This window comes from Amblyraja radiata, chromosome 29 (assembly GCF_010909765.2).
Source record: "Amblyraja radiata isolate CabotCenter1 chromosome 29, sAmbRad1.1.pri, whole genome shotgun sequence".
Classification (NCBI taxonomy): Eukaryota; Metazoa; Chordata; class Chondrichthyes; order Rajiformes; family Rajidae; genus Amblyraja; species Amblyraja radiata.
Genome location: NC_045984.1, coordinates 540,820 through 558,924, shown reverse-complemented (window position 1 = coordinate 558,924; position 18,105 = coordinate 540,820). Strand labels below are relative to the sequence as shown.

Genomic DNA, 18,105 nt, shown 5'->3' with positions numbered 1-18,105 from the left:
AAGGTTAATTCCTGGGATGGTGGGACTGTCATATATTGAAAGAATGGAGCGACGGCTTGTATATTCTGGAATTTAGAAATATGAGAGGGGATCTTATTGAAACATATGATTATTAAGGGATTGGACGCGCTAGAGGCAGGAAACATGTTCCAGATGTTGGGGGAGTCCAAACCACATTTTAAGAATAAGGGATTGACCATTTAGAATGAAGATGAGGAAAAACATTTTCACCAGGCACTGCCTACCCTGACTAAAATTATAACATGGTAATTATTAAATATACATATAAAGGCATGGGAGAATTATGCCTATCTAAGAGATCGATCTATTAGGTAGGCATAATTCTCCTTGCCTTTCAACCGCGGCACTTGCAACACGGGAAGGTCTGTGCAGCCCACGTGCCGTCAGCGCTGCTTCAAGCTGTCAATTTCAAGCAGGGCTGAAGGCAGCTGAAACTCTGCCTTCGCTGTACTGTGCAGGCGTAGCAGCCTACTGCGCATGCGCAGCGCTAGTTTCTTGGCGGGTTTTTCAAATATGGATTGCCATTATTTGAAGAGTATCTTAGGAAGCAAAGAGAGAAGAATGGAGTTTGTGTACCGATAATGTGGTAAGTACATTTCTTGATGCTATATGTTTTTAAATACCCTATTTCCCGGGTGGGGGTTCCTTTCACAGCGTTTGGGGAGTCTGGCCCGGGGTAAAGTTGCAGGGAGGGTAAGAGCGTTGTGAAGGAGGGGATCTAGATCATGCCAGTAATCCACATGCGACGCTCCTTGCACGGAGCCACCGCATTGTGGCCGGGGGGGGGGGAGACGAGAAATAGCTCGGGTGGCTGCGGGAATCCGACAGCGCGATTGAGGTTACTCGGCTGTGGAAATTTAAGGATTTGCAGGAAGCGGCTGACATGAGCGAAGTCGGCGAGCGGCAGGTGAGAGGTGTTCAGACGGAGAGCACTGCCAAAGGTGAGCAGGCCGGCAGAAGGCGCTGAAGTGGCCGCCAGATCTGCTGTCGGGTCCCGGCGTCTGCTCGCAACCCCCCGAGCTGCTTCTACCACCGACCACAATGCGGTGGCTCCTCGTCCGGAGCGCCGCAGCAGCGGTGAGTGAGTGAGTTACTGACATGATCCCCGACCCCCTCCTTCTCAACACTCCTCCCCCATCCCCCCCATTCAGTAATTCAGAATAAAGGAGACTTGGAACCCTTGGGCACATTTTACAGAGAGAACAATCTGCATGTGCGCGTTTAAGTTTTTTTTTTAAAGCCGACTGACTGCCTACCCTGAGTAATTAATCACGGCACGTGCCTGCGTTTCACCTATATATATATATATATATATATATATATACACAGATTAGGGTTTGTAGCTGGGATCTGATCCAGTTGGTGCCTGTTTTACCTGGTAACTTCTTGGTGAGCTCGTGAAGGGTAAAGCACATCTTCACCAACACTTCAGGCTTCGTCTGTGAATTTTTGGGACAGTCGACATCTTTCAGTTTGATTTTCGGTGGGTCGAATGTGGTGCGAACTTGGACATCGACAACAGGCTGGGAACTATGGGAGTAACAGAGCGTTTATTAAAAATTGCAGCAGGCTCCATCATTTGGGGAAGTGGGCTGAGGAACGGCAAATGGAGTTTAACACAGATAAGTGTGTGTTAATGCATTTTGGGGAAGTCAATCGAGGGCAGGACCTTCACAGTGAATGTCTGGGCATTGGGGAGTGTTGTAGAGCAGAAGGGTCTTGGAGTGCAGGTACAAAGTTTGCTGTAAGTGGTATCCCAGGTAGACAGGGTGGTCAAGAAGGCTTTCAGCACACTGGCCTTCACCGTCAGAGTGATGAGTATACAAGTTGGGACATTATGTTACAGTCGTACAAGATGCTGGTGAGGCCACACTTGGGAGTACTGGGTAGGAAGGAACTGCAGGTGTTGATTCTTTAGGATGTGACAAGTAAAATGGATGAAGAGGTGCCAGTGGATGTAGTGTATCTAAACTTTCAGAAAGCCTTTGATAAGGTCCCGCACGAGAGACTGGTGACTAAAATTAGAGCACATGGTATTGGGGGTAGGGTGTTGGCATGGATAGAAAATTGGTTGGCAGAGCGGAAGCAAAGAGTAGGAGTGAACGGGTCCTTTTCAGAATGGCAGGCAGTGGCGAGTGGAGTGCCGCAAGGATCGGTGTTGGGGCCGCAACTGTTTACCATATATATTATTGATTTGGAAGAGGGAATTAGAAGCAACACTAGCAAGTTTGCGGATGACACAAAGCTGGGTGGCAGTGTGAGCTGTGAAGAGGATGTTAGGAGGTTGCAGGGTGACCTGGACAGGTTGAGTGAGTGGGCAGATGCGTGGCAGATGCAGTATAAAATAGATAAATGTGAGGTTATGCACTTTGGTGGCAAAAACAAGGGGGCAGATTATTATCTCAATGGGGTTAGGTTAGGTAAGGGGGAGGTGCAGTGAGATCTGGGCGTCCTTGTCCACAGGTCACTGAAAGTTGGCTTACAGGTACAGCAGGCAGTGAAGAAAGCTAATGGAATGTTGGCCTTCATAACAAGAGGATTTCAGTATAGAAGTAAAGAGGTTCTTCTGCAGTTGTATGGGGCTCTGGTGAGACCACATCTGGAGTATTGTGTACAGTTTTGGTCTAATTTGAGGAAGGACCCCCTTGTGATTGAGGCAGTGCAGCGTAGGTTCACGAGATTGATCCCTGGGATGGCGGGACTGTCATATGAGGAAAGATTGAAAAGACTAGGCTTGTATTCACTGGAGTTTAGAAGGATGAGAGGGAATCTTTTGGAACATGTCAAATTATAAAAGGACTGGACAAGTTAGGTGCAGGAAAATGTTCCCAATGTTGGGCGAGTCCAGAACCAGGGGCCACAGTCTTAGATTAAAGGGGAGGTCATTTAAGACTGAGGTGAGAAAAAACGTTTTCACCCAGAAAGTTGTGAATTTGTGGAATTCCCTGCCACAGAGGGCAGTTGAGGCCGAGTCACTGAATGGATTTAGGAGAGAGTTAGATAGTGGAGTCAAAGGATATGGGGAGAAGGCAGGGGACGATCAGCCATGATCACAATGAATGGCTCGAAGGGCCGAATGGCCTCGTCCTGCAGCTATTTTCTATGTTTCTATGTAAATTGTAGATAGGTGCAAAAAGCCAGAGTACCTCAGCAGGACAGGCAGCATCTCTGGAGAGAAGGAATGGGTGACGTTTCGGGTCTGAAAAAGGGTCTCGACCCGAAATGTCATCCATTCCTTCTCTCCAGATATGCTGTCTGGCCCGCTGATTTGCTCCAGCTTTTTGTGTCTGTCTTGGGAGTACAGCTTTGGTCAGTTTTGATCACCCTGCTTTCAGACAAATGTCATTGAGCCACTAAGAGTGCAGAGTGCTGCAAAGAGGATGTTGCCAGAGCAATGGGGACAGGCTAGGTTTTATTACTTGGAGCACAGGAGGATGAGGGATGAACTTACAGAGGGGTATAAGATTATGACACGAATGGATAGGGTGAATGCAAATTAATTTACCTCCAGGGTAGGGGAATCAAGTACCACAGGACATAGGTTTGAGGTGAGAGATTTAACAGGCTGGGATCTAATCTAGGGGTTCGTTGGGGTATATATGTCGAGTAACAGATCCCAGGGAGTGGGTTACAGGCTGGGATCTAATGCAGGGGTTTGGGAAGAGAAGATTTACAGAATACCAGAACCCAGGGAGTGGTTCCTATTTATTAGGAGATCATGACTTTTTCACGCAGTGTGGTGGGTAAAAATGAGGTCAAGTACTACAACAGTATTTAAATTTCGGCAGATACATGGATAGGAAATGTTTAGAGAAGGGGAGAGGGAGCGCCGTGGGTAGGGGAGGGGGGGAGGAGGGAGTTGGAGAGGGAGGGGGGTAGGCGGATGGGGGGGAGATGGAGGGGGAGAGGGAGGGTGGAGGGGAGAGGGAGAGGGCAAGGGAGCGGGGGAGGGAGGGTGGAGGGGAGAGGGAGGGGGGAGGGGGTGAGGGAGGGGGGAGGGGGTGAGGGAGGGGGGGAGCGGGAGAGGGAGGGGTGGAGGGGAGAGGGAGGGAGGAGGGGAGAGGGGAGGGGAGGGCGCCGCGTGAGTAGGGTGGGACTGGAAGGTGGGGATGGAGAGACGGGGCCAAGAGCCATGTACCGGAAGACAACGACTTTTCCCAGGGCTCCCACGGCAAAATCGGACAGACCATCATGGCTGACGTCCATCGCTCCGTGGATGGCGCGGCCGAAAAACCGTAGGCTGGGCTTCATGTCCACCGATCGGATATGCTGTGGGAGAGGAGAAAGAGGGAGGGGGAGTGTGGTCAGAGCCAAGAGCAAGGCTCCCCTAGCAACCAGTGACAGGCCTCCCCTAGCAACCGGTGACAGGCCTCCCCTAGCAACAGGCCTCTCCTAGCAACAGTCCTCCCCTCGCAACCGGCGACAGGCCCCCACTCGCAACCAGTGACATACCTCCCCTGGCAACTGGTGACAGGCCTCCCCTAGCAACCGGCCTCCCTTGTTAACAGGTCTCCCCTAGCAACCGGCCTCCCTTAGCAATTGGCTACAGGCTTCCCCTAGCAACAGGCCTCCCCTAGCAACCAGCGACAGGCCGCCCCGAGCAACCGGAGCCTGGCTTCCCCTAGCAACCGGCGACGGGCCTCCCCTAGCAACCATCCTCTCCAAGCAACCGGCAAATGTACTCCCAAGCAACCGGTGACTGGCCTCTGCTAGCATCCGGTGACTGGCCTCGAGAATTGCCAACTATTAGCCAAGACATCCCGTATATTGGGCTAAAGAATGGACCCTGCACCCTCTCCTTCCCATTCACCACTTTACACCTACTTAAGGCAAGACTCCAGTATGAAAAGACTGGACCATTTCCCACCCCAACTGACACCTCACACCCACTCACAGCCTGACCTCAGTCTGTAAAGACTGGGCCCTTCTACACCCATCCCCCTCCAATCACCACTTCACGCCCAACCATCCACACCCTCTGTGCTGCAAAACATCACTTATCCAATATCTTCTATATTACGAAAAGTCTGATCTCGACCGCTTTTGGCCCACTGTGCAGTGATTTCAGAGAAAACGCCGCCACCTACGGCCGTCATTTTTGGCCACCTGGCTCAGAGCCCCCCTCCGCCTTTCAGGACTGGAGGACTTTTCCCATCAATGAAAAATCAGAGAGATATTAATGTTTTTTTTTTTAATTGCCACTCTCTCTGCTGCCCCTGCTGGTGGGAGGGGGAGGGACTATAAAACCCAGACGTAGTGTGCCTCACTGAGTCTCTGCAAGATGGAGGAAGCCTGAGGGTCATGTCTCTCTGAGCTGTGAATAACACTGAACACATGTCTACTCAACTGTGAATGCCCTTAATGTGGTTCTAAAATGGTTGCAAAAAGTGTCTATTGTTTCTAAAATGGTTGCAAAAAGTGTCTCTATTGGTTCTAAAATGCTTGCAAAAAGTGTCTATTTTGGTTCTAAAATGGTTGCAAAAAGTGTCTATTGGTTCTAAAAGGCTTGCAAAAAGTGTCTATTGGTTCTAAAATGCTTACAAAAAGTGTCTATTGGTTCTAAAATGCTTTTAAAAAGTGTCTCTATTGGTTCTAAAATGCTTGCAAAAAGTGTCTCTATTGGTTTTAAAATGTTTGCAAAAAGTGTCTATTGGTTTTAAAATGCTGGCAAAAAGTGTCTCTATTTGGTTCTAAAATGGCTGCAAAAAGTGCCTATTGGTTCTTACAGCTTGCAATAAGTGTCTCTATTGGTTCTAACATGCTTGCAACAAGTGTCTATTGGTTCAAAAATGCTTGCAAAAAGTGTCTATTGGTTTTAAAATGCTTGCAAAAAGTGTCTCTTTTGGTTCTAAAATGGTTCCATAAAGTGTCTCTATTGGTTCTAAAATGCTTGCAGAAATTGTCTTTTGGTTCTATAATGCTTGCAGAAATTGTCTTTTGGTTCTAAAATGCTTGCAGAAAGTGTCTCTATTGGTTCTAAAATACTTGCATAAAGTGTCTATTGGCTGTTGTTGTGCTTTGAAAGGCTGCACTGGGAAAAAAATGCCTGACATTGGTGGTGGTAACCGCTTTTAAATGGCTGCACTGGAAAAAAATGGCTGTTGTTGGTGGTGGCATCTGCTTTGAAAGGCTGCATTGCAAAATAAAATGGCTGTTGTTGGTGGAGGTAACTGCTTTGAAAGGCTGCCCTGCAAAAAAAATGGCTGGTGTTGGTGGTGCTAACTGCTTTTAAAAGGCTGCACTGCAAAAGAAAAAAATGGCTGGTGTTGGTGGTGGTAACTGCTTTGAAAGGCTGCACTGCAAAAAAAAAATGGCTGTTGGTGGTGGTAACTGCTTTGAAAGTATTATAGACCACCAAATGGGGAGCGAGAATTGGAAGAGCAAATATGTAAGGAGATTGCAGATATTAGTAGTAAGCACAAGGTAGTGATTGTGGGAGATTTCAATTTTCCACACATATACTGGGAAACACATTTTGTTTTATGGGAAAGATGTGGAAGAGAAATGGAGTACATTTAAAGGTGAAATTTTAAGAGTACAGAATCTTTATGTCCCTGTTCGGTTGAAAGGAAATAGTAAAAATCGGAAAGAGCCATGGTTTTCAAGGGAAATTGGACACTTGGTTCGGAAAAAGAGGGAGATCTACAATAATTATAGGCAGCATGGAGTAAATGAGGTGCTTGAGGAGTATAAAGAATGTAAAAAGAATCTTAAGAAAGAAATTAGAAAAGCTAAAAGAAGATATGAGGTTGCTTTGGCAAGTAAGGTGAAAGTAAACCCAAAGGGGTTCTACAGCTATATTAATAGCAAAAGGATAACAAGGGATAAAATTGGTCCAGAGTGGACAGCTATCTGCAGAGCCATAAGAGATGGGGGAGATATTGAACAATTTCTTTTCTTCGGTATTCACCAAGGAGAAGGATATTGAATTATGTGAGGTAAGGGAAACAAGTAGAGTAGCTATGGAAACTATGAGATTCAAAGAAGAGGAAGTACTGACACTTTTGAGAAATATAAAAGTGGATAAGTCTCCAGGTCCAGACAGGATATTCCCTAGGACATTGAGGGAAGTTAGTGTAGAAATAGCAGGGGCTATGACAGAAATATTTCAAATGTCATTAGAAACGGGAATAGTGCCGGAGGATTGGCGTACTGCGCATGTTGTTCCATTGTTTAAAAAGGGGTCTAAGAGTAAACCTAGCAATTATAGACCTGTTAGTTTGACGTCAGTGGTGGGCAAATTAATGGAAAGGATACATAGAGATAATATATATATAAGCATCTGGATAAACAGGGTCTGATTAGGAACAGTCAACATGGATTTGTGCCTGGAAGGTCATGTTTGACTAATCTTCTTGAATTTTTTGAAGAGGTTACTCGGGAAATTGATGAGGGTAAAGCAGTGGATGTTGTATATATGGACTTCAGTAAGGCCTTTGACAAGGTTCCTCATGGAAGGTTGGTTAAGAAGGTTCAATGGTTGGGTATTAATGGTGGAGTAGCAAGATGGATTCAACAGTGGCTGAATGGGAGATGCCAGAGAGTAATGGTGGATGGTTGTTTGTCAGGTTGGAGGCCAGTGACTAGTGGGGTGCCACAGGGATCTGTGTTGGGTCCACTGTTGTTTGTTATGTACATCAATTATCTGGATGATGGTGTGGTAAATTGGATTAGTAAGTATGCAGATGATACTAAGATAGGTGGGGTTGTGGATAATGAAGTAGATTTTCAAAGTCTACAGAGAGATTTATGCCAGTTGGAAGAGTGGACTGAAAGATGGCAGATGGAGTTTAATGCTGATAAGTGTGAGGTGCTACATCTTGGCAGGACAAATCAAAATAGGACGTACATGGTAAATGGTAGGGAATTGAAGAATGCAGGTGAACAGAGGGATCTGGGAATGACTGTGCACAGTTCCCTGAAAGTGGAATCTCATGTAGATAGGGTGGTAAAGAAAGCTTTTGGTGTGCTGGCCTTTATAAATCAGAGCATTGAGTATAGAAGTTGGGATGTAATGTTAAAATTGTACAAGGCATTGGTGAGGCCAATTCTGGAGTATGGGGTACAATTTTGGTCGCCTAATTATAGGAAGGATGTCAACAAAATAGAGAGAGTACAGAGGAGATTTACTAGAATGTTGCCTGGGTTTCAGCAACTAAGTTACAGAGAAAGGTTGAACAAGTTAGGGCTTTATTCTTTGGAGCGCAGAAGGTTAAGGGGGGACTTGATAGAGGTCTTTTAAATGATGAGACGGATAGACAGAGTTGACATGGATAAGCTTTTCCCACTGAGAGTAGGGAAGATTCAAACAAGGGGACATGACTTGAGAATTAAGGGACAGAAGTTTAGGGGTAACATGAGGGGGAACTTCTTTACTCAGAGAGTGGTCGTTGTGTGGAATGAGCTTCCAGTGAAGGTGGTGGAGGCAGGTTTGTTTTTATCATTTAAAAATAAATTGGATAGTTATATGGACAGGAAAGGAATGGAGGGTTATGGTCTGAGCGCAGGTATATGGGACTAGGGGAGAATACGTGTTCGGCACGGACTAGAAAGGTCGAGATGGCCTGTTTCCGTGCTGTAATTGTTATATGGTTATATGGTTATATGAAAGGCTGCAGTGCAAAAACAAATGGCTGGTGGTGGTGGTGGTAATTGCTTTTAAATAGCTGCACTGGAAAATAAATGGCTGTTGTTGGTGGTGGTAACTACTTTAAACGTGTCTATTGGTTCTCACATGCAAAAAGTGTCTATATTGGTTCTAAAATGCTTGCAAAAAGTGCCTATTGGTTCTAAAATGCTTGCAGAAATTGTCTTTTGGTTCTAAAATGCTTGCAAAAAGTGTCTATTGGCTGTTGTGGTGGTAACCGCTTTGAAAGGTTGTATTGCAAAAAAAATGGCTGTTGTTGGTGGCAACTGCTTTTAAATGGCTGCAATGGGAAATAAATGGCTGCTGTTGGTGGTGGTAACTGCTTTTAAATGGCTGCACTGGAAAGAAATGGCTGTAGTTGGTGGTGGTAACTGCTTTTAAAAGGTTGCAGTGCAAAAAAAAATGGCTGTTGGTGGTGGTAACTGCTGTTAAATAGCTGCATTGGAAAAAAAATGGCTGTTGTTGGTGGTGGTAACTGTTTTGAAAGGCTGCATTGCAAAAAAAAATGGCTGTTGGTGGTGGTAACTGCTTTGAAAGGCTGCACTGCAAAAACAAATGGCTGGTGGTGCTAATATAGAAGTTATATAGAATGTATATCGAAGAAACACATTACTTCTTAAATATAACCAATATGCTTACAACAGTAAAGATGTCAGCTATTTTTTTTATGTGCTCAGAAGTCAAAGCGCAAAAACATGTTATTGCTTAGTTTATATTTTGCTTTAGAGGGGGAGAGACGGGGAAGGGAGAGAGGGGAGAAGGGGAGAGAGAGAGAGGGTTCCTCCACTGACCTTCAAGGCCACATTTCCTGAATCCTGGGAGTTAGGCCTTGCCTAGCACCTGGCAACAGGCCTGAGAGGGAGGGAGGAAAGGAGGGAGTGTGAAGGAGAGAGGGAGGGAGACAGGCCTGCCCAACAATCAGTGGCAGGCCGCTCTGCCTCAGGCCTGGGAGTTAGGCCCCCCGTAGCAACATGGGGGAAAGCCCCGACACTGATACTGACCTGTGCCGCGGGGCCCTTCAGCCCATCGGCCGAGCCGAGGAAGATGTAGACGGAGCCGCTCCCCCCGTCCTCCAGTGGCGCTCCCACCGCCACGTCTGCCACACTGTCCCCATTCAGATCCCCCAGGCGGGCGATGGAGGCCCCAAACCGGGCCAGAGGCTGTTCTCCCTCCCCAATTAGGGGGGTCCGGGGAGAGAGGTCGCCCTGCCGGGGGAGAGGGTGCATATGAGTGAGAGGGGGAGAAGAAGAGGCGAGATAGGTGAGGGAGAGGAAGAGGGGGGGAAGATGGGCGGAACAGAGAGGGGGAGACATGCGGGGGGGGGGGGGGGGTGAGTTAGAAATGGAAAGGGAGGAGAGGTGTGGAGAGAGGGTAATGAGAGGGTAGACAGAGAGAGAGGTTAGATAGTTAGGGGGAGAGAGAGTGAGGAGGAAGGGAGTGGTAGAGCCCACAGAGGGGGGGGGAGAGAGAAACGGAGAGAGGTGAGAGTGGGTTAGCTCCCCCACTGCACCCCTCCACCCCACCTATCCTTCCCCTCATCCCTTTTTCCCACCCATCCCCTCCCCACCCCCTCCGCCCCTTGCACCCGCCCAACTCGCTCCTGCCCTCCTTACCCTTACCCTCCCTCCCAACCGCTCCTCCCATCCCATCCCCCCCCCTTCCCCACCTTCCCTAAACAGAGACATCGTTGAACTTTGGGGAGGGGGGTGTCACAGTGACGGTGGTGTGGGTGGGGGGGGTCACAGTGACGGGGTGGGGGGGGAGGGATTAGGAGCAATATACCTCTTGGAATTTGTAGACGAAGACCATGCCCCCCGTGGCCGGCCCCGAGTGATGCGGAGCTCCCACGAGAATCAAATCAGTCACCCCATCATTGTTCAAATCCACAGCACACAGCACCGATCCGAAATACGAGCCCATCTGGGGGAGGACATCACCTATCATCAGTGCCCACGGGAGGGAGGTAGGGAGGGGGGAGCCATGTGGGAGGGGAGGGGAGGGGAGGGGGGAGGAGGGAGGGGAGGGGGGGTAGGATGGAGGGGGTGAGGAGGAGCTGGAGCGAGAAGGGAGATGGAGGGAGGGAGAGGGGAGAATGAGGGAGGTGGAGGGGGGGAGGGAGGGTGAGGAGGGGGGAGGAGGTGAGGGAGGAGGGAGGGGGCGGAGGGAAGAGGAGGAGGGAGAGGGGGAGGAGATGCGAGGGGGGGAGGAAGTGCGAGGGAGGGAGGTGGAGGGAGGGGGAGGATGAGGGGTTGGAGGGAGGAGGGGGAGGGGCAGGGGGAGGAGGAGGAGGGGCAGGGGGAGGAGGAGGGGGGAGGGAAGAGGAGGAGGGGGAAGGAGTAGTGGGGAGGAGAAGGATGGGTGGGGCAGAGGAGGGAGGGGGAGGAGAAGGGGGAGGAGGAGAGGGAGGGTGGAGTAGGAGGGTGGAGGAGGAAGCGGAGGTGGGAGGGAGGGAGTAGAGGTTGGAGGGGGAGGAGGGAGGAAGAGGGGGAGGAGGGAGGGGGGAGGAGGAGGGGGGGAGAGGGGAGGAGGTGGGACGAGGAAGTGGAGGAGGGAGGAGGTGGGAGGAGGATGGGGAGAAGGGGGAGGATGGGGAGAAGGGGGAGGAGGAGGAGGGAGGAGGAGGAGGGGGGAGGGGGAGGGGGCAGGAGGAGGCCCCGCGAGAAGGGAAGAGGGATCTCACCTGAGTGCTTTCTATTTTCTTTGTGTGGTGAGAGGGATTATGCTGGTTATAAACCAGCACCAGGCCACGGTGTCTGTACCTCGGTGCCCCAGCAACGTAATATCTCCCACTGCTGCCCCGAGCCTCCTCCACGCTGTACCCTGGGGAGAGGAGAGAGTCACCAGTCCATCTTTCTCACCCCCTCCGCACCATACATGCCCAGCCCGTCTCTGTGACCCACCTCTCCCGGTCTCACTGCTGCACGAGTGGATTTAAACTAAATAGTGGGGGGGAGGAGACAAACTGGAAATACAAGGATGGAGTTAAAGGGAAAGAGAATATAAGAAAAGTTAAGAAAGACACCAGAATAAACGGGGCAGAAAGCTCAGGAAGGGATAGGAGAGCATGGCCAAGTGAAATAGGAATCGATGTGAAAGGTGAGGGGAGTAATGGATTAAAAGTATTATGTATGAATGCGCAAAGTATAAGAAATAAAGTGGATGAGCTTGAGGCTCAGTTAGAAATTGGCAAATATGATGTTGTGGGAATTACAGAGACATGGCTGCAAGAGGGCCAGGGCTGAGAACTGAATATTCAAGGGTATACATCCTATCGAAAAGACAGACAGGTGGGCAGAGGGGATGGGGTAGCTCTGTTGGTGAGGAATGAAATTCAGTTCCTTGCAAGTGGTGCGATAGAATCCAGAGAGGTAATCAGTTCCTTGCTTCAGGTGTGATAGAATTGGAGGGGCAAGAGGTGGTGGTGTTGCATTGCTAGTCAGGGAAGATATTACAGCAGTGCTTTGGCAGGATAGATTGGAGGGCTCATCTAGGGAGGCTATTTGGGTGGAACTGAGAAGTGGGAAAGGTGTAGCAACACTTATAGGGGTGTATTATAGACCGCCAAATGGGGAACGAGAATTGGAAGAGCAAATATGTAAGGAGATAGCAGATATTAGTAGTAAGCACAAGGTAGTGATTGTGGGAGATTTCAACTTTCCACACATAGACTGGGAAACACATTCTGTAAATGGGCTGGATGGTTTGGAGTTTGTAAAATGTGTGCAGGATAGTTTTTTGCAGCAATACATAGAGGTACCTACTAGAGGAGGGGCAGTGCTGGACCTCCTGTTAGGAAATGAGATGGGACAGGTGGCGGAGGTATGCGTTGGGGAGCACTTTGGGTCCAGTGATCACAATACCATTAGTTTCAATATAATTATGGAGAAGGTCAGAACTGGACCTAGGGTTGAGATTTTTGATTGGAGAAAGGCTAACTTTGATGAGATGCGAGATGATTTAAAAGGAGTGGACTGGGACATTTTGTTTTATGGGAAAGATGTAGAAGAGAAATGGTGGACATTTAAAGGGAACATTTTAAGAGTACAGAATCTTTATGTTCCTGTTCGGTTGAAAGGAAACAGTAAAAATTGGAAAGAGCCCTGGCTTTCAAGGGAAATTGGACATCTTGTTCGGAAAAAGAGGGAGATCTACAATAATTATAGGTAGCATCAAGTAAATGAGGTGCTTGTGGAGTATTAGGAATGTAAAAAGAATCTTAAGAAAGAAATTAGAAAAGCTAAAAGAAGATATGAGGTTGCTTTGGCAAGTAAGGTGAAAGTAAATCCAAAGGGTTTCTACAGCTATATTAATAGCAAAAGGATAACGAGGGATAAAATTGGTCCATAGGAGAAACAGAGTGGGCAGCTATCTGCAGAGCCAAAAGAGATGGGGGAGATATTGAACAATTTCTTTTCTTCGGTATTCACCAAGGAGAAGGATATTGAATTATGTGAGGTAAGGGAAACGAGTAGAGTAGTTATGGATACTATGAGTTTCAAAGTAAAAGAAGTACTGACACTTTTGAAAAATATAAAAGTGGATAAGTCTCCAGGTCCTGACAGGATATTCCCTAGGACATTGAGGGAAGTTAGTGTAGAAATAGCCGGGGCTATGACAGAAATATTTCAAATGTCATTAGAAACGGGAATAGTCCCCGAGGATTGGCGTACTGCGCATGTTGTTCCATTGTTTAAAAAGGGTTCTAAGAGTAAACCTAGCAATTATAGACCTGTTAGTTTGACTTCAGTGGTGGGCAAATTAATGGAAAAGATACTTAAAGATAATATATATAAGCATCTGGATAAACAGGGTCTGATTAGGAACAGTCAACATGGATTTGTGCCTGGAAGGTCATGTTTGACTAATCTTCTTGAATTTTTTGAAGAGGTTACTAGGGAAATTGACGAGGGTAAAGCAGTGGATGTTGTCTATATGGACTTTAGTAAGGCCTTTGACAAGGTTCCTCATGGAAGGTTGGTTAAGAAGGTTAAACTGTTGGGTATAAATGCAGGAATAGCAAGATGGATTCAGCAGTGGCTGAATGGGAGAAGCCAGAGGGTAATGGTGGATGGCTGTTTGTCGGGTTGGAGAAGTGGAGTGGAAGGAAAATGATACATGGTTTTCAAATTGTTTTACAAATAAAAAACTGAAAAGTGTGGCGTGCAAAAGTATTCAGCCCCCTTTACTCTGATACCCCTAAATAAAATCCAGTGCAACCAATTGCCTTTAGAAGTCACCTAATTAGTAAATAGAGTCCACTTGTGTGTAATCTAATCTCAGTATAAATACAGCTGTTCTGTGAAGGCCTCAGAGGTTTGTTAGAGAACATTAGTGAACAAACAGCATCATGAAGCCCAAGGAACACACGAGACAGGTCAGGGATAAAGTTGTGGAGAAGTTTAAAGCAGGGTTAGGTTATAAAGAAATATCCCAAGCTTTGAACATTTCACGGAGCACTGTTCAATCCATCATCCGAAAATGGAAAGAGTATGGCACAACTGCAAACCTACCAAGACATGGCCGTCCACCTAAACTGACAGGCCGGGCAAGGAGAGCATTGATCAGAGAAGCAGCCAAGGTAACCCATGGTAACTCTGGAGGAGCTGCAGAGATCCACAGCTCAGGTGGGAGAATCTGTCCACAGGACAACTATTTGTTGTGCACTCCACATATCGGGCCTTTATGGAAGAGTGGCAAGAAGAAAGCCATTGTTGAAAAAAAGCCATAGGAAGTTCCGTTTACAGTTTGTCACAAGCCATGTGGGGGACACAGCAAACATGTGGAGGAAGGTGCTCTGGTCAGATGAGACCAAAATTGAAGTTTTTGGCCTAAATGCAAAACGCTATGTGTGGCAGAACACTAGCACTGCACATCACCCTGAACTCACCATCCCCACTGTGAAACATGGTGGTGGCAGCATCATGCTGTGGGGATGCTTTTCTTCAGCAGGGACAGGGAAGCTGGTCAGAGTTGATGGGAAGATGGATGGAGCCAAATACAGGGCAATTTTGGAAGAAAACCTGTTAGAGTCTGCAAAAGACTTGAGACTGGGGCGGAGGTTCACCTTCCAGCAGGACAACGACCCTAAACATACAGCCAGAGCTACAATGGAATGGTTTAGATCAAAGCATATTCATGTGTTAGAATGGCCCAGTCAAAGTCCAGACCTAAATCCAATTGAGAATCTCTGGCAAGACTTGAAAATTGCTGTTCACAGACGCTCTCCATCCAATTTGACTGAGCTTGAGGTATTTTGCAAAGAAGAATGGGCAAAAATGTCAGTCTCTAGATGTGCAAAGCTGGTAGAGACATACCCCAAAAGACTTGCAGCTGTAATTGCAGCGAAAGGTGGTTCTACAAAGTATTGAATACTTTTGCACGCCACACTTTTCAGTTTTTTATTTGTGAAAAAATTTGAAAACCATGTATTGTTTTCCTTCCACTTCACAATTATGCACCACTTTGTGTTGGTCTATCACATAAAATCCCAATAAAATACATTTACGTTTGTGGTTGTAACGTGACAAAATGTGGAAAAGTTCAAGGGGTATGAAAACTTTTGCAAGCCATTGTATAAGAAGTAAAGTAGATGAGCTTGAGGCACAGTTAGAGGTTGGTAGATATGACATTGTCAAGTCAAGCCAAGTCACATTTATTTATATAGCACATTTAAAAAACAACTCTCGTTGGCCAAAGTGCTTTACATTTGTTATAAGAATAGTATAAACAAACTATATACATATAGCCCTCGCTCAGTGGACGTCAGGAAAGGCTTGGGACTATAGATAAGTTTTTAGTCTTGACTTAAAGGAGTTGATGGAGGGGGCAGTTCTGATGGGAAGGGGGATGCTGTTCCACTGTCTAGGAGCTGCAACCGCAAAGGCGCGGTTGCCCCAAACCTTATACCTAGACCACGAGATCTACTGAGACGTGGCTGCAGGAGGATCGGGCCTGGAAACTTAATATTCAGGGTTATACATCCTATAGAAAGCACAGGCAGGTGGGCAGAGGAGGGGGGGAGGGATCTTTCTTCCTTTTTGGAATGAAATGATCCTGCGTCTTCCGGATTCCGGAAATTCCTGCCATTGCTACTGTTCCACTGTCATTCCTACTAGGATCCCTTTCCAGTCTACTCTGGTGAGGGATGGAATTCAGTCCCTTGCGAGGGAAGACATAGGGACTGACGAGGTAGAGTCACTGTGGATTCAGTTGAGAAATTGGATAGGCATATGGATGAGACGGGAATAGAGGGTTATGGTATGAGTGCAGGCAGGTGGGACTAAGGGAAAAAAGTTGTTTGGCACGGACTTGTAGGGCCGAGATGGCCTGTTTCCGTGCTGTAATTGTTATATGGTTATAAATTGTAAAGGCAAGAAGACACTAATTGGTGTTATCTACAGACCCCCAAATAGTAGCCCGGATGTAGGGTGTAAGTTGCAGCAGTAGTTAAAACTAGCATGTAACAAAGGTAATGCCACGGTGGTGATGGGGGATTTCAATATGCAGGTAGACTGGGAAAATCAGGTTGGTTCAGGACCCCAAGAAAGAGAGTTTGTACAATGCCTCCGAGATAAATTCTTAGAGCAGCTTGTAATGGAGCCGACCAGAGAAAAGGCAATTCTGGATTTAGTGTTGTCCAATGAACCAGATATGATAAGAGAACTCAAGGTAAAGGAACAGTTTGGAGGTAGTGATCATAATATGATTAGTTTTAATCTGCAATTTGAGAAGGAGAAGGTTAAATCGGAAGTGGCAGTGATAGAGTTGAACAAAGGGGACTATGAAGGCATGAGAGGGGAGCTGGCCAAAGTAGACTGGAAAGGGATCCTAGCAGGAATGACGGTGGAACAGCAATGGCAGGAATTTCTGGGCATAATCCGGAAGACGCAGGATCATTTCATTCCAAAAAGGAATAATGATTCTAAGGGGAGTTGGAGGAAACCGTGGCTGACAAGAGAAGTTAGTGATAGAATAAAACTAAAAGAAAAGATGTATAACACAGCAAAGAGTAGCCGGAAGCCAGAGGATTGGGAAACTTTCATAGGACAACAGAAGGAAACAAAACGGGCAATACGGGCTGAAAAGATGAAGTGCGAAGAGAAGCTGGCCAGGAATATAAAGAAGGACAGTAAAAGCTTCTTTAGATATGTTAAGGGAAAAGGGGTCCTCAGGGAGGTGGCTCTAGAAATAGTGGATGCAGTGGTGATCATTTTCCAATGTTCAATAGATTCAGGATCAGTTCCTGTGAATTGGAGGATAGCTAATGTTATCCTACTTTTCCAGAAAGGAGCGAGAGAGAAAACGGGGAATTACAGACCAGGTAGCCTGGTAGTCCAAGTCAACATGGATTTATGAAAGGGAAATGATGCTTGACTAATCTGGAATTTTTTGAGGATGTGACAAGTAAAATGGATGAAGGGGTGCCAGTGGATGTAGTGTATCTAGACTTTCAGAAAGCCTTTGGTAAGGTCCCGCATGGGAAACTGGTGACAAAAATTAGAGCACATGGTATTGGGGATAGGGTGGTGATGGATAGAAAATTGGTTGGCAGACCGGAAGCAAATAGTAGGAGTGAACGGGTCCTTTTCAGAATGGCAGGCAGTGGCGTGTGGAGTGCCGCAAGGCCCGGTGTTGGGGCCGCAACTGTTTACCATATATATTAATGATTTGGAAGAGGGAATTAGGAGCAACACTAGCAAGTTTGTGGATGACACAAAGCTGGGTGGCAGTGTGAACTGTGAAGATGTTAGGAGGTTGCGGGGTGACCTAGACAGATTGAGTGAGCGGGCAGATGCGTGGCAGATGCAGTATAATATAGATACATGTGAGGTTATCCACTTTGGCAGCAAAAACAAGGGGGCAGATTATTATCTTAATGAGGTTAGGTTAGGTAAGGGGGAGGTACAGTGAGACCTGGGTGTTCTTGTACACCGATCACTGAAAGTTAGCGTGCAGGTACAGCAGGCAGTGAAGAAAGCTAATGGAATGTTGACCTTCATAACAAGAGGATTTCAGTATAGGAGTAAAGAGGTTCTTCTGCAGTTGTATAGGGCTCTGGTGAGACCACATCTGTAGTATTGTGTACAGTTTTGGTCTCCGAATTAGAAGAAGGACATCCTTGTGATTGAGGCAGTGCAGCGTAGGTTCACGAGATTGATCCCTGGGATGGCGGGACAGTCATATGAGGAAAGATTGAAAAGACTAGGCTTGTATTCACTGGAGTTTAGAAGGATGAGGGGAATCTTATAGAAACATATAAAATCATAAAAGGACTGGACAAGCTAGATGCAGGAAAAACGTTACCTATGTTGGGCGAGTCCAGAACCAGGGGCCAGAGTCTTAGAATAAAGGGGAGGTCATTTAAGACTGAGGTGAGAAAAAACTTTTTCGCCCAGAGAGTTGTGAATTTATGGAATTCCCTGCCACAGAAGGCAGTG

General features: G+C 47.0%; 1 protein-coding gene across 1 annotated transcript in view; it reads right to left on the bottom strand.

The window, feature by feature from the left end:
• Positions 1-18,105, bottom strand: part of LOC116989739 (integrin alpha-D-like) — a 91,060-nt gene that overhangs the window by 38,536 nt on the left and 34,419 nt on the right. Inside the window, exons 7-11 of the mRNA XM_033047332.1 lie at positions 11,349-11,488; positions 10,451-10,588; positions 9,670-9,873; positions 4,160-4,290; positions 1,397-1,551 (exon numbers count right to left, since the gene is read on the bottom strand). Coding sequence (XP_032903223.1) covers positions 1,397-1,551; positions 4,160-4,290; positions 9,670-9,873; positions 10,451-10,588; positions 11,349-11,488 — 768 coding nt within the window. The remainder of the gene's footprint in view (positions 1-1,396; positions 1,552-4,159; positions 4,291-9,669; positions 9,874-10,450; positions 10,589-11,348; positions 11,489-18,105) is intronic.